The sequence below is a fragment of the Ooceraea biroi genome, chromosome 10, assembly GCF_003672135.1.
Source record: "Ooceraea biroi isolate clonal line C1 chromosome 10, Obir_v5.4, whole genome shotgun sequence".
In the NCBI taxonomy this organism is placed as follows: Eukaryota; Metazoa; Arthropoda; class Insecta; order Hymenoptera; family Formicidae; genus Ooceraea; species Ooceraea biroi.
The window spans coordinates 4,802,241-4,824,129 of record NC_039515.1 but is presented as its reverse complement, the minus strand read 5'-3'; the positions used below and the strand labels follow the sequence as shown (position 1 = coordinate 4,824,129).

The 21,889-nt window shown below is 42.3% G+C and overlaps 1 protein-coding gene across 2 annotated transcripts in view; it reads left to right on the top strand.

Annotated features, from left to right (window-relative positions):
* LOC105278467 (MAGUK p55 subfamily member 5) overlaps window positions 1-21,889 on the top strand; it is an 82,702-nt gene that overhangs the window by 4,813 nt on the left and 56,000 nt on the right. For both annotated transcript variants that reach the window (XM_026973473.1, XM_026973474.1), the window contains exons 4-8: window positions 12,304-12,364; window positions 13,356-13,437; window positions 17,529-17,614; window positions 18,140-18,293; window positions 19,972-20,162. In XM_026973473.1, the coding sequence (XP_026829274.1) occupies window positions 12,304-12,364; window positions 13,356-13,437; window positions 17,529-17,614; window positions 18,140-18,293; window positions 19,972-20,162 (574 nt within the window). The remainder of the gene's footprint in view (window positions 1-12,303; window positions 12,365-13,355; window positions 13,438-17,528; window positions 17,615-18,139; window positions 18,294-19,971; window positions 20,163-21,889) is intronic.

Here is a 21,889-nt window from a genome sequence, read left to right as displayed (position 1 = left end):
CGTGAAAGTCACGTTTCTTCCTCTCAATGGTAACGGATTCGCGTGTCGCGAAAGAGTTTTGCTCGACGGATTTACGGAATTGCGGATACGCGCGCTAACGTGTTCTGTAATTCGCGTTGTCCGCGCAGCCGGTGCAGCATTAGACGATAACGTCGCACAGTGGGGAATTTTCGCTGAAACCTGGCCATAAATCGAGGAATCATCAGATTTGTACAAAACTTGGTAGACTTATGTTTTCGAGGTTGCTGATCACGAATCCAATATGTAAATTTGCAAAAACAAACTGGCGGTCTTAATATAGTGTAGCGAACCATGAAATGCTCATTAATATCGATATCAATGAATGTTTTGGGGTTGCCGATTACGAATCAGATTCGAGAATGTCTGGAAAAATAATGTTAGACTTAATAATGGTGCAGGGTAGAGTGTATTTTTATAAGTTTAAAAAAAATAAAAACAAAAAGATACAAAATGTTTTATACAAAAATTTCATGGTACAAATGTCTCTATTTAATAACATCAATAAACATTTTTTAAAATAATTTTTTAAAACAATTTTTTCAAAAATTTATGTATACAATTTATGTAAACAATTATTTTTCAAAAATTTTATTAACTTCATTAAATACGGGCGTTTTTACCATGAAACTTTTGTATAAAACAGTTTTTGATATTTCGAATACTTTTCGAGATATATCGAGAAAAGTAATAAGGTGGTTGTAATAACCTTATAACAAGAGTAGCAGATAGTAGCAGCTAATTATTGTGAATTTTAGTTGCTAATAGTATAGACTACAAGATGAAAAAGAAAAGAACGCGGGATCTGCAACTAAAGTCTACACGAAGTAAATATTAATTTAGGAAAATATCAACTTTGTCGGACTATCGTTATGTGTCGTAAAACAAACACGACAAGCGTTATTTCAAAAATGTAAATCAGAAAAATCTTCTACAATCCTCCAGGAAGAGCATCCATTTTGCAGAACTTGATTACCACTTTTATTTACAAAGTTATGAACACTCAAAGTTCAATGAAAATATTCACGCAATGCGTGAGAAACGTGTGTCGCCCATAAAGGCCTACTTTCAACTGACATACCTGCTCGACTTAAAATAGTAGGGGACTAAGGGCAACGGGATTCTATCCAGGGAACAGTCCTTTATCGATTCTCAAGGACAATAGACCCTAACTCGACACTTCATTTTTCGATTTTTGACCAGCTTTTTGACAAAATTCCCCACTGTGCGTCGGTGTAAACGATAACACGGGGACTCGTTCGTACGAATGGCGCCGCCGTATCGCACGCACCGATAACAGGTTTATTGACAATCGATTTTGCGACATTGCGCTCCGCCGAACAGCCGCGAGTCGCGCGAAGTACCGGGCTCTTCGTTCAATCATTTGTAACTTATCTACCCGTCATTTTCATCGTTTCATCGGAATCTAATTTCTCTTTAATTCGGTCATCCCGACGATGACTCATTTGTCCCTTTTCTTCAATTCTACGATCGTATGAAAGCGCATACAATTGGAACCTCGCGAGGACTGGGGATCCAGCGTTTGTTCCGCGGCGCGGTAAAATTCGAATCACTCAGGAGCACTCGGGAGGATCGCATCGGCCGATTCCGGGCAGGCTCGTGCGAGTCCGGCGTTCGCCAGGTAAATGCTTCAGGTGGCCGCGGTGTACGGTATCGCGATCTGAAGGTGGGGGACCAGGAGTGGAGGACTCCGGAGAGAGATAGACAGGTACGCAGGCGAACAGCCAGCCAGCGGTTGCACATGGCGGACCAGGCGAAGGTATAACCTTCGTGCGGTATCCGCTGTCACGCTCCGCGCCGCGCTCGCCAGTACGGAGGAGCCGTTCGTACGCGCGGCTCCAAGCGGTTCCGCGCTCCGTTCCGCGCGCGCACCGTTCCGTCGGCGGTTTCTCTCGTTCTTGAAGCCTCCGTAGACCTTCCTCTGGAACTGTCGCGGATCGCGGACTCGGTCTCTCGGTCCCTGTTGTTTCCGCGCGTTCGCCAGTCGTCGCTGCAGCGCCTGGCGTGGCGGAATCGCGCGAGGGCGTGTGGAAAAATCGCGAGTGCGTCAGCGAGTCTCCCGGACGGCGCAAGTGGACGTTGGCCCGCGGCTGGATACGCCGAGTGCGCGTGAAAAAGGGGTGCGTCCGTGAAGGATATCGGTGTTCCGTGGTGCCGCGAGTAGAGAGGGTGGTGCTGTGCGCGAGCGACTCGAACGGCGTGCCCGCTTCCAGGCCAGCGAGAAGGAGAGGTCCGCGCGTGTCTCCCCCCCCCCCCTTCCCCCGACCCCACGGGCGCTGTCCTCATCACGGCGACCTGCCGATCTGCCGAAGGTAACCGCTCCTTTTCTCCTCTCTCATCCGCGCTCTTTTCGTTCTTCTTTTCCTTCTCTTTCTTTCTCTTTCTCGGATCGCCTCAGGAGCGGACGAGCGGTCCCTCGCGTCTCGCGCTCTCGGCCTCTCGGTATATCGTGATCGGTGCCAGAACGCGCCAATCCTTCTTGCCGCTCCGTTTACCCCTCTGTTTCTCTCCCTCCCCTCCCTCCTTCCATCGTCCGTCTCTCTTTTTCACCGTCTCTTGTGACATGTCGACTTCGCAATACCACGCGCGCCACTTACTTCCAACAGCCCGTACCTCGGCCGCTCCGCGGCTTTCGGCTCGCGTCCGCACCGTTCACGTCTACGGGATCGCGGTACTCGCAACGCTGACTTTTTATTGCGCTTATTCTTTTATCGTGACGCAACCTCGCCGGTAACTTAAGGCCGAGAGCCTCTTAGAGGACATTTGCATTTAATCGTATGCGCAATGAGCGCGCGGCCATCTCTATTAATCTGCTGATTCATGCGATATTAACGTTTCCCCACGACGCGTCAGCTTGTAATACCGCGAGTACAGGGAGACTCGTTTCATATGTGGTTGTAGTTATGTAGTTATTTTACGTGCTTTCTACAGAAATTGACTTTTTAGTTATTTACCTGCTCCCCCAGTGCCTTCAGTGTATTTCAGCATTCATTGTTCTCGCGGGATTCCTTTGCGAGACAGCCCGTAGTAATTATTTAATTCCCCTCGCACGTTTCCGCTTTTTCCTTCTCTTCGTCGATGATTAAAAAATCTACACTTAATGTATTTTACATATCTCGTATGTTTTAATTCCATGTAAATTCGCGCATAAAAGTTCTGACGGTACTACTCTGTATTCTCTTTCTAACGCTCTCCTACTATTGCCATTCGTTTTTCCCCCTATTTTATGAAATGTTTTTCTTAACGAGTTTTTATGAACGTTGGAAATCACTGAGATGAAAATAGCTTCTCGGATTAATAGACTGCTGCGTTTTATGTACGCTTTTATATTACGCCCTCAATAGCATTCTCGCATTAAAATATGGATACTTACAAGGAAAGGTTTTAGGTGTTACACTCGGATTTCAAAAATGTTTTACATGTAGGTAGGGAGGTCCCCAAATAGAAGAAAAATGATAAAAGTAGCGGCCCAAATGCATATTTGCGCGCTACGTGCGCAATTTTCGATGTTAGGTTAATTACTCAAAAATGCTATTTCCAATCGAATTCTTTACATTTTTTATTTCACCTAATGCACAACGCTTTAAAAAGAAATCAAAACCAAAATTAAAACTGAAAGAATTAAAAACCTCCTTTGACCAGATCTTTTATGTCCTCGTTATGGATTCTGATCAAATCTATTTAAAGTCGCATACAATAAATCACGCAGAAAGAGCAAACTACGATTTGCGCAATGTACAATTATTCCAAATTGTGTGCATTGGCAGTTGCAGTAAAAAATTAAAAAAGTTACGATGCAAATACCATTTTTGAGCAATGGGCCCTTTATACGCACTGTGCTCGCGCGGCACGAGATTACATTAGACGCTCGTATTTTCTAAACACACACACGCACACACACACAAAATTATTCAAAGCAATATAAATGTGCATTAGGTGAAATACAAAATGTAAAGAATTCGATTGGAAATAGCATTTTTGAGTAATTAACCTAACATCGAAAATTGCGCACGTAGCGCGCAAATATGCATTTGGGCCGCTACTTTTATTTTTTTCTTCTATTTGGGGACCTCCCTACCTGCATGCAAAACATTTTTGAAATCCGAGTGTAACACCTAAAAACCTTCCCTTGTTAGCCCTGATTTGGATCTTTATATGAATATAGACTCAAGACTCCTGCGAAAGTTTTATCGAAACTTTTGCGAGAGCCCCCAGCCGTATAATAACTTATCTTCTCTTGCATAATTAGCAACATCACGTACAACCGGAGGAATCTTTAGACAAATATATATCCACCTGCGAAGAGAACAGAATATTATAAAACATCCATTAAAAATGGACGTCTGCCATGGTTTGTCAGCGGAGTAAATCTACACTACGTTCTCGCGTCATCGATCAATGTCGTGTCGTATAACTTGCAACCCTGAGTTTCGTTTATTCTTTCGGATCTACCGTCCATTCGTTGTAACGAACGTGCCGTGTCTCATTTGCAACATGCAAACTCATCTCAAAACTGGTTCACACATAAATTTCCTAAAACATCCAGAATTATTACCGGTGAGAAGCGACTGGCAAAACAGCCGAATTCTTCTCTCTCTCCCTCTTGTTTTACGTAACTTGCACTGATAAAAAAATATAGTTGAAATTACTATAATTTTACTATAGTTTATAGTATTCTGAGGCGCCAAGCATGTAGAATATTGCTAATGGTATAATGGAATAGTATAATAGTTTATATTACTAGTATTAATAGTTATAGTACTAATAGTTTATATTATATTATAATAGAATTTATTATAAAAATGAATATCCCGACTGTAAGTTTTTTACCATGCAATTGCAGCAATTTTATCGATTTTATTATCAGTGTACCTCGCGCGCGCTCAAGTTTGCAGGTTTAAAAAAACGCACAGAAGGCGCGGGTCCGCGCGATTTCGCGTCACATCCGCCTGTCGCGTGTGCGTACGTGCGTACCGCGGATAATGCGGAATGTTTTTCTCTTTTTTCCCCCCCTGATGGAGAGGCTAACAATCGCGCTGCGCACGGTGCGTGTCAAACTCCGTGTATTGTCGTGGTGGGCGTATCCGCGCGCTCCTGGATGCATGTACACCGACACCGCCGACGCGGAAACGAGGAAGCGCCGCGCTGCGCTGCTCTCGTACCCTGGACATGACGAAGGAGAGTAGGAAACGGGAGATGCGTAAAGCCGGCACGCTGGTACCGGTACATAAGGCAGACGAAGCACGGTTTTACGAGCGCGAGGTGTGGAAACGGTCGAGCGAACGCGGCAGAAACCAGAACGTGCCTCTGGTATTCCGCGCCCGCGGACCGGTGCAGAGATGTGCTCGGCACGCGGTATGGGGATGGAATCCTTCGAAGAGTCGAGCGACTCGCGGGGATTCCGCGGAGACTTCAGCCGAGTTTTAATTAAAGATTCGAGATCGCAAAAAACGAGTAGACTCACGCCCGGCGAAATTAGACTCGGAGGATGCGGATGGGCAACGCGATCGTTAACGGGTTTTTACTCCGAAGCTCAATTAGACAAGATGCTTAACGTCACGGAAGAGGATGGAAGCGCGGGATACGGGGTCGGTGAAAAGTGACGAAGGGAGAGAAGATCGACCGCGAGTCTGATGGAGATATCGGCCCGCCGAGCATGTATCTCAGGTGTATGCGTGCCGATACGTTCGCGTGCGAGAACGCGATAGGAATGCGGCAGAAATCGAGAATGAGCAACCCGGGAGCGGATCGGCCGCTGACGTACAAATTAGGCGCGACCGCTTAAATCGTTCCGCGCGCACTTTCTCCTGTGATGCGCGCTAAATTGTTTCGTCCCAACCTGTTGAATTCAAATCCTGGATCAGGCATCATGGGTTGCGCAGGGGAAAAAGGAGTCAAATGTATGCGGCAAAACTCGGTTTTTCGCAGCTCGATAGCGCGCGACTGACGAATCGTTGATCGCTGTGTCCCCGAATTGATGCAACGCATCTCGAGCATACATCTTTGGTGATTTTTTCCCTGGCAATGCCATGCAGGACTCTCGAAAATGTATCATCGAACGGAAAAAGCTAGAGAAAATCGTTTTGAATGAGAAAAGATCGACTGTGCATGATCATTTGCCATTTCCATTCGCTATTGCAGCAACCCCTTGAATGGTTAAAGCGGGTCTTACGTAGGCATTTCGCAGTTTGCAATACACTACGCAATGACGTAATATGTTGAATAAGTGTCATGTATTTGTTAATGGACACTGCACCTCACTGTACCTTACTCTTTGTTGCGACTGACATGAGCACCGATCATTGTGTTTCGTACATAATCGTACGTAAGTCTGATTGCGTTATTATCGTACGTTACTGTACACGCATACCTGCGTGCTTTGCGTAAAAAGATTAATTGGGTTTTAAATGATAAATACTTTCAAAAGAGAAGGCGCGTTGCTGCGCTTTTCTTTCGAAATTAATTTTCGCTTTCCTCTATTCAAGTAATCCGCTCGTTATATTGTTATTGTTGATCATGACATTGCTAATCTGAATTAACATGTCATTTTGAAATGGATATTTAGACGTTTCATTCGATGCGATTGTATCGTTAATTGATCTTCGAGTATATTTCCGAACAATGCGCACAGCTTATTGAGTTTGACTGACAGTTGCACATTGAGATCGCAATCTCAAATTCGATGTAGTTACATCCCGAGAAACAGTTATCGTAAAAGTTGGTGGACTGTTAGCAATTGTTGCTGTATTACCTCTAATATTCTTGAGCGATGCCTTTCGTTCCAACAATTTACCAGCTGTTTCGCGTAATCCACTGCGGAGATACTAAACAAATCGCTATTTCATTAAAACACTCTTAAATTTAAACGCACGTTATTGCATGCACGAAAGGTTACACGTTAAAACGGCGATACTAAATTAAAACGTGACTGAAAGGAAAGATTATTAAGAAAGCAATGAGGAAACAAAGAATGACTAATCTCCTCTCTTTTATATAGATGCAAATTTGCAACGTATACGGTTTCTTCAAAGATGACTAATAGCAGCAATAAATAATCGTGTTTTATGTCTTCTTCAATATTTGCTAAAAGCGTTGTGCAGCCATTCAAATCGAAATAAAATCAAACTAAATAAAATCTGAGAAAACTTTTATAAAATCTCGTGTACATTCTAAATTCTTCAAAATGGTCTGCCTAATATGCATTTAAATGTTCTTGTAAGTGTCTCTGATTATCTTATTAAAACTTTTTTTAAATGATATTTGATATTTAATAATTTTGAACATATCACATGCCTTATAGGGTCAAAACATCGTAACTCATAGATCAAATGACTCGAACTTCCGCCAAGCGTGTTTTGCCTTTGCTTGTCCATGTTGTGTGTATATACGTGCACATATACATATATGCATCATTAAGAGGTAAAGCTTATACAGTTAGAAAACTGGTTTTCGCCTCCTCTTGCGTCAAGCCGTGCTACTCGTATGATCAAAAATATCCCGTGCATTGCACAGTGGGCTAGAATCGAAAAAAGCTGGCCAAAAGTCGAATTTTTTCAACTCTTGCAAATCTGTGCATTTCGACCTTTTTTGATTCATGGATATCAGTATTTTCAAAAATGTGAATGGAGTTTCGTAGGAAAAATTTCCTTCCCATTAATCAACAATTAATAGGAGGCAACGCGTTAATGTTCCGAAAAACGAATTATGAATGAGTATAGGCTATAGCTTACATTCTTGTATGCGGATGCAAGTAATTTTGCTTTTTACTCTATAAATAGAATTGAAACTCTTTTCCCAAACAGTTATAACCATTAAAAATGTTTGTTCATCAATTTGTGTTAATCTAAGTTTTTGGTTTCTTAAAATATAAGAAAGAAGTAAAGTTCAATATCATTTTTTTTAAATAGCTGTAAAAGACTGTTTGGAATTCTTGTTTTATCATCTTGTGTAGGATTCAAACTAAGTATTTCCGTTTGAATTGTGCACACCAACGCACACCTTTGCGTTATATACAGGATGTTTCATTTTAATTTTCATATCGTAATAACTCGAAAATTTGGCGTTTTGGTAAAAAATGTTTGAAATGAAAGTTGTAGGTTTTTAAGTGAAGCATTACATAGCAATACCAGTATGACCTTGATAGTGTTGTCAAGATCATGTACAGATCACCGTGAAATTTTTAAATGCCGCGAAACATACGACGCGGCGCGGTAGCGACTGTAACTTTCAAGCTTCATAACTTCGAAGTATTTAACGGATAAATACTTTGTTATAGTGTTCTGAAAAGCTCTTGAGATAAGCTACAAAAATATCTAATGAAAACTGGAGGTTCCCGTTTAAAAAATTCAAGGTGACCTTTGCGTGACCTTGGCAACGCTATTCAAGGTCATACTAGTATTATTATCTAATACCTGATTTAAAACCCTATAACTTTTATTTGAAACATTTTTTTCTAAAACGTCATGTTTTCGAGTTATTACTTTTGGCCAGCTTTTTTCGAGTTTAGCCCACTGTGCATTGGTACAATTCCGTTTCCGCTTGTGTACATTCATCTACATACATTGTATACAAGAGGAAATGTTGCAGACATTACTTTGTAATATTCATAAAAATTTTATAACGATATCATTATTTCTTCAGCGCGTCTTAAAAATGAGCAAAGCATCCTTACGAGTCTCACGACGTTTAGCGATCGCTCGTATTCGGTAACTAGAAAAGATAACTGAACTTATGTTATCTGCTTTCTCCGTTAATCTTGATACCGCTTAGTGTTTGGGACGTGAAATCGCGACGAAACGGCATGAAATGGAACGAATCTGCCTTCCTCATTTTCGAGAGAAACGCGCTAATCTTCAGCCGCGATTGCTCGCTTGCGGAATAGAAAATACGATTACGGTTTTCAGCGCGGCGTTTCAGGAGCGCTCCGCCTCGACCAACTTTAATTATTTGCACGTTCAACCGCTGTTCAGCTATTGAACCGGCGACCCTCCCCTCTCTCTCTCTCTCTCTCTCTCTCTCTCTCTCTCTCTCTCTCTCTCTCTCTGTCTTTCTCGGAGGGCGGTTTGGCTTAGGTGCACTCACATGCACCCTAAAGTCTACTTAACGTAACGCGGTTGATTCGCGCCACGCTGTTACGTTATACATGCGACATGTACGAGCATCCAGCCGCCGTTCTCCAACGACATGGATTCCTCTGGGCCGTTTGAGGTGACTACTCCAGGCAGCGCTGATATCACGGCAACGCATTGCTTGACCCGAATTTACCGCCCGGCCGAATTCGCGAATCTAGCCTCTCCTCATCTGCCCTATCTCCCGCTTCGTCCTGCACAATCGCGCCCCCATTGTGCGCTAAATGCAATCCGCCTGCGAATTCTGTTTCCCGTGTATTCGTATGAATGTAGTATTCATTGTAAACACGGAGCGAGAATGAGACGGCTGCATTCAGCGCTAAACGAGGAATTATCGCCAACAACGGGTTTGCACACTAATTTCACTAATGATTATTGTAATCATTATATTCATTAATTCAGTGCCCCGTGTGATTGTGTTTGCTATTGTAATTACGTGGTAATGTAGTAAAATTCTGACAAATGCGCACATTCATGGTGATCTTACGTGATTTGCGACCCACGTATGCCTACCCCGAAGTTACAACCATCCTTCATTTTCTTGTTCAGCCAGCAAAAAGTTTCGCTTTAATGTATCAAGCAATGATCAAAACGTTCGCGGATATTGTTGAAATGAGGGTTAACGTGCGAGTACCCGATTCAAGAGTAGTATCCACGGTAATTATCGTAAAATGTTTAATTTCGAGTAAACCGAAATTTTCCAGCGTTTTATCCGCGCAATACAAACTCAGGTTCGAGTGCGTTCCTCGCGTCCCTGCGTCCGTTAGTATGGTTTTACGACAGAATCGAAATGGAGGAACAAGGTGTGCTCTCAGATGAAAACACACTTTCTTCGAATTACCGTGCCATATCCGGATTCGTTTTGGCGATGCGCCAAAACATTTTCAAAAGGAACCGGAGCGAGGTCTGTTGCGAATTTTTTTCGCTAGCGCGCGCGCTCCTTCTGTCGTTTAGTGGAGCACAAAAGGCTTTGAAGCAATGTATGCACATAGTGACACGAAAAGCTTCCCCGAGACTTGGCCTAGAGCGTTTTAAGTGATATGCAATTGTGGCGCATGCTATGGTAACCACGTACGCTTAAAGAGACAATGTACGAGGCATGTGTTATACGAGTACATCACGTATATACAGTATATATATCACGAGGAATATTCAATACATGCACATGGTACTGTGTAATATATGCCGTAAATATCGAGAATCATCAAACTGGAAAGAAAACTGGAAAAATAAGTAATCAAGATCGATCGAATTCTAATAAATATTTAATTCGTTTGACGGAAACAACTGAAAACATGTTTTCTCTTACAGGCATGAAAGTTTAAGATGTGTTTAACGATAGTGTTTACTCGATTTAATTAATTGAATCCTTTCAAACAAATACACGGAACAAATGCAAGTAGAGGAAATGGTGAATTTTCGCTCGCGAGTTTGCGGTAGCTGCAAAGAAAATGTCTTGAGGGTGGTCTTGAGGATAAAAACCAGATGTACATTTAATCAGCTTCTCGATTTTCGCGCGAGAGCGGATTGCGAGGAAACCAGGTCGGGGATCGCATCAACCGGTGCAGCAAAAAGAATCAAACGATGCCCAGGAAAGTCCGCACGTATTTTAGGAATTTCAGAATGAGCCGGCACACGCTATCGATCTCTGTGTTTATTCTTTCTCAATCTTGACGAAAATTTCAACGACAAGACTCTTGCATATTCCTTAAACATTTCGTCTCCGTTGAAACTGCGTCAAGTGCGTTGAACTGGCGCTCTCTGTCAATTTTTATCGTCCGTGCCAGCGAGTAGTTCCAAATATAAACTCCTTCGTGAATGCGTCTGTGCTATCCATTCTCAGTCGCCGGCTGCGGAGGAGAGTTTATTTTCTAGTTTCGTGACACGTGCACGCGAATACCGTCCTCTTTCAGAAAAGTTTTTGGTAGCCTCCGGAGAGCTTTTCATTCAGTGCTCGAATGGTGCTGTGATCAGTTTCCGAATATTATTAGCGAGTCGGCCAATTAATTACAGCCAGTATAAATGATGAATTAACCAGATTCCCAATTATCGGTTTCGAAATACCGCTGCATTAAGAAGGCGCACAATAGCGAGTGTGTAGTGCGAGCGTTTATTTGTCAGTTGTGTTGTAAAGCGCAGACAAATCTAACGTCCTATTAAAGTCACAACGAAATTTTGCTGAACACGGCGAAATAATTATGTTTTTTCAAAGCGTAATTATCTCGCCGCGTGACATTGCGTCGCACTTGTAGATATTTGAAAAAAATGAATCCAATTGGCTGAAAGGACGGCTCTTGGCTCGAAGCGTGTGTCGAGTAAAAATTCCTTGCTCGTACAAAGTGCGAATATGTCAAAGTTTTTTCGCAAGCTGATTTTTTGCGGCTGTTCCTCGCGTTCGGGCCTCGACAGCCGGTCGATCGTCGTCGACGAGTCGATCGTCGACGATCCGCCGAAATTCGCGGAGCACTCGAGTTACGAGGCGGAGCCCGAGGACTTGGCCAGGCATTTTGATCTGTCTACTATAAAATTCATCGACGACGAGGAAGCTGACGAAGATGCGTCCTGCACTAAGAACGGTAGTCGGCGATCGATCAGATTTTTCTTTTTTTATAGGAAAGTGGGTTGATACGCGGTAAATCCCGCAGTTATTCCCCGCCAAGGGAAGATATAAATAACCGATGGGCAAAAAATTATACGACGAGGACGACGTGGTCTTTGGCGCGCGCGTTTACGAACGTTCCCTCCGCGCGATGCAGCGAATTAACCGAACATCGTGCCACAGAGACGTATCCCGCGGCATTTTGAGAGAAAGAGAGTGAGAGAGATATATATATATATGAGGAAATCGCTAAAAACGGTAGGAAAATGCGACCGCGTTTGTGTAATCGCTCTCGGGCGCGGAAAAAAGCGGTGTTTGAGCGAGCGAGAGATGTTAAATTAATGGGAACGCGGGGTAAATGAGAAACGAAGGGAATTTGTCAGGCTCGTGTCGCGCTTCACCTACTTCTGCTCTCCTCCACAATTACGCGGCCGCCTAGCTATCTGAGCTACGAGCCGCGGCCAAGTAATGGGCTCTTTGACGCATGTTAAATACGCGATAAATTTGCCTAATTAATTGTTCGTGAATTCCCGACAGAAGAGCTGGACGGGCCAAACGCTGGGGGGATACAAGACGCCTGGATTATCGCCGTCGAAAGGTGAGATAATGAGCGAACGCTCGGTACCGAGGCGGGTACCTTGAGCTCATTATAGCGTACAGTCTACGTGACACGACGTCGGGCGCACACGCACGCGGGGCGAGATCCAGTACCCCGCTTCTAGTAAATACATTCCCGGTGGGGCGGAATCGTGTATCGATTAAACGTCACATAAAAGGCGATGATGTCCAGCGGGCGAATGTGTTTTTGATCGAACGGGAAAATGCGTCATCTAAATGTCACGAGAATCACGCGGTGCACGCGTTTTCATCGGCTCGATAATGACAGTTCGTGATGGGATATCATACGGAATCACAGGAAGTTCGTTTCCAAACTTTTCATTTTTTCCTTATTATTCGCTCGCTGCTCGAAACGTCCGTCTGGTTGGCGTGTCGTCCACACACACGTGTCTCTCACACACACGCGCGGTAGTTGGATTAATTTTACTTGTTAATCGTAACAATGTCCGCGTCGGTGTGACGACAGAATCAATTTCATTGAAAAGACAAGAATGATATGTATTTGTTTCATGAACGCAACGGCTCGGATTTATTTTGCAACTTTTGTCCTCGAACGCAAGTTTATTTACTTGACGTAATCTTACAAAACCATGATTTATCTCGGTCACGGAAAATATAAACCGTTTCATCGTACGTGTATTCATCATGCGTTTCCAAAGATAATTTCATCCGCTAAATTCCTCGTTCTTGACTGCCATTACCTTCCGAGAAGGAACCTCTCGCGAGAGCGGATCATCACTCGTCGCTGTCATAAATTGAATTTCACGAAGGATCTCAGTCGCAACTCGCGAACGCAGTTGCGAATGCAGTTTGCAAATTGCGCGCGCGCGAAGGAGAACGAAACGACGGATAGAACCCAAACTAGACTCTCATGAGCGATAAGGACCGCCGACACTCGTGATTCATTCCAGTATTTTCGCCTTCCCAAGGATAAACGATTTTTCTCAAACGGATGTTCTCTCTGTCCGCAGGAATGCGAGGGAGAGACTGCAGAAACTGACGGCACTGAAGAAGATCCAGCCGCGCGACATCCAGGCTATTTTACATCAGCAGGTACGCAAACACTTAATTAGATTGGCCTGTTAGTCGCCTGTTAATATCGTGTCTGAATGATTCCGATGGCTCTGACGAGATACGATCTCGCACGTTCCTCGCCAATGAAACAAGTTACACCGGTTGCGTCAGGGCCGACTCTAGAGCATTATCTGTCCTTTTGCGTAACCCTTTGCAACTTCCAGCTTCTCAGTCGACTTTTTACACATAGAGGACTTTTTGTGAAACTTTTCTGGTTTATTGGATGCTTAAAGCTTCGCAAAAGCCATAGAAAATCCGTAGTTTGTCGCAAGCGCGAGAGTTTGAAGAGTCGCGGAGAGCGTAAGAGTTTAGTTTTTGCCCCTTTTACTTTCTTATTGCAAGGATTGATTTGAATTGATCGATTTATGAAGACATGCAATAATATTTTATAGACTTTAGAGTTTTCCGCACGTTCTAATCACAAATTAAATCCGCCTGAAGTCTTTGAGTTTCTTAATATGTCGCTGATAAAGATGTCGCGACTACCCGCACCCACAGAAAAGATTTCTGGACTTAATGCTATTACTCTTTAATCTATCATAAAATAAGATCGCTATAGCGACAATCATATTTATTATTGAAAAGAAGCATATTTTAATCTTGAATAGAAAATTCGAAAATCTAGATTCAAATAATCTTCGTGCTATCTCATTCATTTTCTCAGAAGGATTTAGATACAAATTTGTAGCAAGTTCAAAATATTCTTGATTTAAGAATATTGTGAGATCTAAAAGACATCTTATTCTATTCTTGTAAGAGAATTTGTAGAACTGCACAAAACGGCCAATATTTATGTGTTGCAATCGAAAATCGGGAAAGTGTTTCTGTTATTTACAATGAATAAGTGCAATACTCTATAAGAAATATTAAAAGATATGGAAATGTCTTATCTTGAATCTTATTTCTCAAGTAAGTATATTGTATATACTTACTTACATTTCCATATCTTTTAATATTTCTTGTAGAGTATTGCACTTATTCATTGTAAATAACAGAAACACTTTCCCGATTTTCGATTGCAACACATAAATATTGGCCGTTTTATCGGAATAAAGGACGCAGAAGCGCCGAGTCGACGAGCGACTGTGAGAAAATGATGCGTCGACATCGACAAAGCCTACTATAAAGTGGCGCTAATATCAAATTATTCTACATACAAGAATATATAAGCATAAATTTGTACATGTTACTCTTGTCTGAAGACAGTAAGACAATCTTATTTAATTCGAGAGAGAAGAATAGAAATTACTGATTTAAATTAAAAATTGTTTTATTTTCATATTTTTTATACTTGTAATACGATTAAATTAGTCAAGAATATTTTTCGTCTTGTTATCAGAAATCCTTTCTGAGGGTGCGGCCACAGGGACAAATAACGCGCAAAGAAGTGCATCTAATCGCGCGACATCGCATTCCTCGCGCTTGTCTTCCGGCGATTCTTATTCCGCTCGCAAGTCGCGCGATTCCATCTAACGTGCTAAACGCATGACGACGCATCCGCGAGTCCGTGCGGCGCGCGGGGTGCAAATTAATTGATCGGCCGCGAGCAGAATCGTTACGGAGGTTGCTTATGAAATGTGGAATGCAAAGTAAATGAGCGGAGTGAACGGTGGACGGTGATTATGCGCGGCCTTGTTTACACGAGAGCGCAAAACGTGTGCACTCTCCGTGCGCTGCATAGCATCGCTCGCTCGCTCGCTCGAGCGCCTTCGCGCCTCCTCCGAAACCTCGGAGCACAGCGATTACGTAATAACGAGTTTCAGCGGTCGCCGATGACGCCCCCGCGCTTTCAGCCGGCTCGGCAGAGGCGTCGTGTCATCATCATCATCATCATCATCATCGTCTTCATCGAGAGGAAATTACGCGGAAAGAGTAATACACGCCGGCGGGAAAAGAGAAGCCGGCCGTATTACCGAGCGCGCGTGACGACGCTCGTCGAGAGTAAAGCTGCTGAAAAGTATCGATAGTTGATGGCTCAGTTAGTGACCGTGCAGCTCCACGTATTGATGCGGCTCGAAAGCAATTGCAGTGTCGCGGAGACACGGCGCGGAGAGCCGATATAATTTCAATGGGCTCTCGGATTTCGATGAGCTAGAAACGATAAGTTGTTCTTTTGCGCGCTTTATAGATGCGGGAAAATATATATATTTCCCGCCCACGCTCATCCTACTATCACCGTGAATAAATATAAGACAATAGCTTGAAATAATGGTTAAAGTTGGTTAAAGTTAACTATCGTCTCTCCTCGAACGTGCATAAAAAACGCATTAATCGGTTAATCGACGGAACGGTCGTTCGAAGAAGGCTGCGAAAAGCGTTTGCCGAATACAGCGAAGTTGGATGGTCGTAAGGGCAATTAACGTGTCGCAGCTCTACATTAAATTATGATTCATATTCAAATACATCTGCGGTTGAATATGAGCTCACGATAATTGGATTTAACCGCCCTCGGAGTGATCCAAATTCGCATTTGTCGAAAACAGTTAGTGAAACGTCAGTTACTGCAATCAGCGCTTACAGGAATGCTCCGTAGAAATAGTTTTCGTGTTTGAACGATATTTTAATCCGGCCTAAGCGGAACCACGTTTCCCAATATGATTAAAATTTCTTCCTCTTCATTACAGAATTTTTACTAAAAACAAAGCAAAAGAACAAGTACCTACATTTGTTCAGGCGCTCGCAAAAAGTTTTCGTTATTAACCGCGTTCCATGCGAGATAGTTTGGGACAGTATGCAGGATCGTTTCGCGTGATTGCGATGTGGCATGCGGGTTTAAAATCGCACGTAAACAGGTGGCGTATCGAGTTCTCGCATACCCAGCGGAAACCGCACGAAGATGTCGTAACGCATTGACGGCCGCGTTAACGAGTTTTCCCGATATTACGCGTCGCGTCGCTCGCGGTGCTATCAATGACGTCGCGTTACCTCTTTTATATATATATATATATATATATATATATATATATATATATATTACTACGTAATTTAGTTAAACGGAAGGTACGGAGAGATAAGGGTTCTCGGGTTAACTCGACGATGGCGGTGTCATTCGGGAAACTGTCCAGCCAGTTTACCGCGTCAATTTTTTTCCCGGCGTCGGTGCTTTGGAATAGTTTCGCGCACCAAGACGAGAAGCTTAAGACACCCGAGTTGATGAGTTGTTCACTAAAAAGCGGATGTGGAATACTTGCACGTGCATAGACTACGCATATACATTGTATTCCAGAATTACTGATCAATTTTCAAATGTTTCATAAAAATTTCTCTTTAAAAGGAAAAACAAGAGAATTATATATTTTTTCATTTTGGAAATTTACTTCCCAATTATACTGTTCTCAAATAGTTTTTGAAAGAAAGAATATTTGATACTGACTATTTGATGCTGCATATTTGAGGAAAGAATATTATGGGAAAAATTGTTAACATTCCTCTTTCGTGATAATGTCATCGTGATATTGACCCGTATCTCTGTACCGTACATTTCAGTTAAAAATTTGTTGGCCAGCTCCGGGTTTTATTAATATAATATTAATATTAATTTTATGATATGTTATTCAAATATTAATTTTATAATATGTTATTTCTTAATTTTAATAATTAATAATTTATTAATTATATAATAAGTTATTCATGCAATGCGATGCACTGTCTTTCGATCAGTTTTATCAGGGTTGCAGTTTGGCGAATTTCAATGTAAGCATAGGTTTTTTGAAAAAATCAGCACGAAGTGCTGCTGCTCAACGTACTGCAGATTACGCGTCACGCGTTGGAGGCAGAAATAAATGCAGGGATTGCGTTTTATACAGAGAAATGCGGAAGCACGTGCGACACAAAAAATGAAGTGAAACTGTACGATCGGCTTTTGCCGCTTTTCATAAAGCTGAATTGAATACCGTGTCACATTACCGTCACGTTATCGCGACAACTTTCCACTTGATTAAATTTTTAATCATCGCGGTCAAAGAAAAACGCCATCATGACAAAATTGATTGTTTTTCGTGAATTGCATCCGAGATGAAAGAACATTTAACTAGAAATATGCCATTCAACATTTTTGGTGAATGTTTCAGATAAACGACGCAGTAGCCTCCACGAGCGAGGATTCCACTTCGAAAGGCGTCACGAATGACCAAATCACGGTTACTCTGGCAGACAAGTAAGTGACTTTCTTTCAACATTATCATTTTATTTTTTTCTGAATTCATCCATCGATAAATAATGCGAGGCATTGATGTATAACTGGATCTGTGGATGCCAATAGTACAAAGTTGAGGTGTTTCGAGTAGTAATTAAAATCGTTTTCCGTTGAAAATATCGGTCAAGCTGTCGCCGTGCGTATGCAAGTAACTTGCAATTAATTTCCAAAGGCTTCGCGTCGCGCCTGGGAATGTTCCTGTCAGAGCGCAAAATAAATCTTCGGCGTATGTTGTAACCGGGAAAATGCACGCAATGTGCGTATAGGTATGGCATCCTCGCAGACCGGATGTGACAAATTGCGATTGTCGTGATTGATACCCCTTTACAACGCTGACGCGCTTGCGCAGCCCATTTTTGTTTCGTACAATAGCGAAAGCCGGTAGGGCTCTCTATTTTGTAATTATCGCACCTAATGGCGGCGGCTTAATTAATTTTATTTCTATTACGGCATTTAATTCATTCATTCTTCTCTTGATTGTTTCAGGGAATTGGGGACGAATGCTTTCTCCACGAAACTTAGCAACGGTACGATTCCCAAGGGATTAGGGAAGGAGGCGGACATTCGAGTGGAAAACATCTCGCAGGAGCGAAAGGACGCTTTGGAAAGGCAACACAGCTGTGAGGAGCCAAATCTCTTGGTTAGTGATTGTTTCGTTTCTTCTTACGCAATCTACTCTCAAACGCAGACGAACTTGTATTTAGTTTATATAGTCGGATGATGGTGACACAAATTTCTACCTTAAAGGAGTATCGAAACAAAAAAATCTGGATAACTGTTTAAAGTTTTTATAATATAAAAGAAAATAGATATTAATTTATTGGCTACAGTCAGTAGGTTAGATTTTTAAATAATTAGGAACATATATATATATATATATATATATATATATATATATATGTTACACACAACGTACATGTGTTACATAATAATTGATGACATGGAAAGAGAGAGAGAGAAGAGAGAGATTGATGACTTAGAGACACATTGCATTGGGTTACTCGATTTTAATATATAAATATTTTATAGTTATGTTGACAATTTTTCACTATCGAAAAAGAGAAATTGCTGAGATGGTTTTCTTCAAAAGACATTTTAGTTCGATCTGAAAGATCCTGAAACCAGGTGTTTACGACCCAATTTTGAAAAGCACATAACAACATGTCACCTTGGTTCCTCAGTTGTTTGCTGAACACAGTGATTGACGGAGGTGTTTCCTGGAAATCTTTTTAATATACGTAAAGTTATTTTCTACCAGTAAGTGTATTGAGATTTTTCACAATTATTTTTACTTAGAATGTCTTTGATCTTAATTGTTTATAGTAATTTTAAAAAGTGACTTGCTGACATTATATGACACTTGATAAGGATCAGAAGCAACGGTTGAAACGTTGTGTATTCAGTAAATAATAAAATTTGCCAGATTGGTCGATTAAAGGAATTTTCATTAAGGAAGAGAAAGAGTACAGTATATACGGTTATATTACAGCTGCAAAGTTTAGTTACATTTTTTCCAACACCTCATTCGATCGCGTGCTGCTTACATAAGCAACATCCGTTGGATTCCTTAAGTTATTATTAAGTAGTTTCCCGGAATAGTCAATCACCACCGGTAATTCATCATGCTTAATTGCCAACGTTGGCCACGTTACTGGAGGCCTTCACAAGGTTCGCGCCATTCGTGCTTCTGTTATTCATATTTCATGAAACGTTTCTTTGAAATCATGATAGGATAATAATCATAAGATCTATCTTTAAAAGCATTTTTCTCGTACGCTTATCCTTAAATGAAATTAAATTCGAGTGTACTAAGAAAATGGCGCGTGTATATTAATACATCATTAATCATCATCAATGATGGAGATTTATGCGTTATCTCGGATCGGATGCAAATCATCAATCAGATTTCTCCTGATAGCACGTTACCATCTTGCTTCTCGTTTCGGCTTCAATCAAGCTTCGGAGACGCGGATAAGTAGCACAAGCTTATTATTTAATCTCTCTCAAGTTCTTAATCTCTCACTTAATTGTAAGAAATTTAAGTAAAGTACATTTTTCGACAGGGCTTTAAGAGATTCACATTTAAGTAGTTGAAAGAGACATTTCAAGTTAACAAAAATAAACTACGGGGAAAGTTTGCTAGGATATGTCTGATCGAAGAGTTTCGTAAAGGAGAAATCTCCCTCTCTATCTTTCTCTATATAAATTGATGAAAGAATCGATCGATAAGATAAAATATATGACACGCTTAGATGATATCTTAGATGTCACATCTGTCCTCTATGAAAAATGTAAAGTTGCGCTTATTTTTTCGACAGCAACCGGTGCAGAGCGGAAGAATCGGCGAACGTCGCGCGAGCAGCCCTTTTCAAAATGGTCGGACAGAAGTGCTGATTGGCGAACCGGAGGGCGGCCCGAGGTCGCCGCGAGGATCGACGTCTTCGGCGGTGAACGACGGCAATTTCCTGAATCTACCGGACGAACGGGACTATCCAGAACCAATTTGCAGGTAAGTACATCGGACACTAAGTGACTGCGAGTGAGTAGTTTTACGCTTCGTGTCACTTCTCAAGTCGCTCTTTAGTCGCACCATTGTAGCAGCCACTCGCGCACGTTCCAATCCGGTTTCGTTTCTGCGAAACACCACGTCCGACATTACGGTGTTTACTTATTGAACGGTAGAGATACCACTCGTCTTTACAGCCTGACATAAAAGTTTTTATTGGCCCTGGCGACAGCTCGTTAATTACTATCGTTTGCTTATTCGGCGCCGTTTAATTAATACCACGCCGTGGGCGTGTAGCAGGATGATTAAGGGATGATCAAGGGGATGATTGGGTAGGATGTAACAAGAACGGGCGGGGATCGACGAAATGTGATTCAGCGATTAACTATTTTTTTCGTAGCCATTTCGCATTCCGATCGAGTTTGAATTGAATATTACGTGCTGCAAAGTATATTTAACATAACAAAATCGTCTAATAAGACAAGAAATATTTCAAGTCTCTTGGAATCTTGAGCATTCCCACGTTCTGCTTTACCGCACTGGAAGCAAGTGTGAATTCAGCCAGTGCCCGCTGGATGTCGCCATCGATATACTTAGCGCGGTCTTTCAAAAGCGCGGCTAGGAATCTTGGTTACCAAGAGAAAACGTTAATGTTATATGTAATGCACTGTTTATTACCTCAGTTGCTTTTATTTTACACAAAAAGTGGTATAAACCTTGAACTACAATATTGTATCCCTCTTGAACCATATTCATGTATTCGTGTATCGCTTTCTCCAGGAAACGACAAACTAGATAAAACTAAACTGTTTTGATTGTGTTTTAAAGATTCTAAAAATTGAAAGGACTCGTAGAATTTACAATACCAATTAGAAACTACTACAAACGGTATAATTATTTATTTGATATTGTTATAAAGTATCACGAAGTATACGTTCGATTGACGAATATCAAAGAACGAATATGTAAACAAGAGAGCTGAATCGCGGTCGCGCGATTAAATGTGGAGGAGCGGGCTAATCTGAAATGCACCCTGGGAGAGCGCGACCCTTTGGTCTCGCAATCAAAGTGGAATCGATTTGCTGAGAGCGCGCATCTCCAGTCGGTAGATCAAATACGTTCCCCTTTCCCTCCTGCCTCTCCCTGCTTCCCTCCCTTATCCTTCGCAGGCGGTCGACTCGCTGGAATCCGTGGTACGACTCGAGCACTGTCCAAGTGCACGGGTCGACTCACTCGACGGAGTCACCTCGCCGGCATTTCACGCTCGCGACACACCCACCTGAGCCGGTGTGAGTGCAGCCTAAACAATGCGTTTTCCAGTCCTCGGTATGCGGCGCCCCGACCAGAGAGCTGCCTCCCTGATCCCACTCTTTTTCTCTCTTTCGTGACCTCTGTCTCTCTCGCTCTCGCTTTCTTCTCTCTCCCTCTCCCCCTCCTCTCTTTCTTTCTCTGCCTCCCTCTCTCCTGCGCGCGTTCTAACGTGACACGAGAGGGATGCATGGCACAAGGACTCGCGTGCGGAGAAGAGAGGGACTTGAAGTGCGACGGCACAGCACTTACAAGGAAAGGTTTTTAGGTGTTACACTCGGATTTCAAAAATTTTTTGCATGCAGGTAGGGAGGTCCCCAAATAGAAGAAAAATTATAAAAGTAGCGGCCCAAATGCATATTTGCGCGCTACGTGCGCAATTTTCGATGTTAGGTTAATTACTCAAAAATGCTATTTCCAAT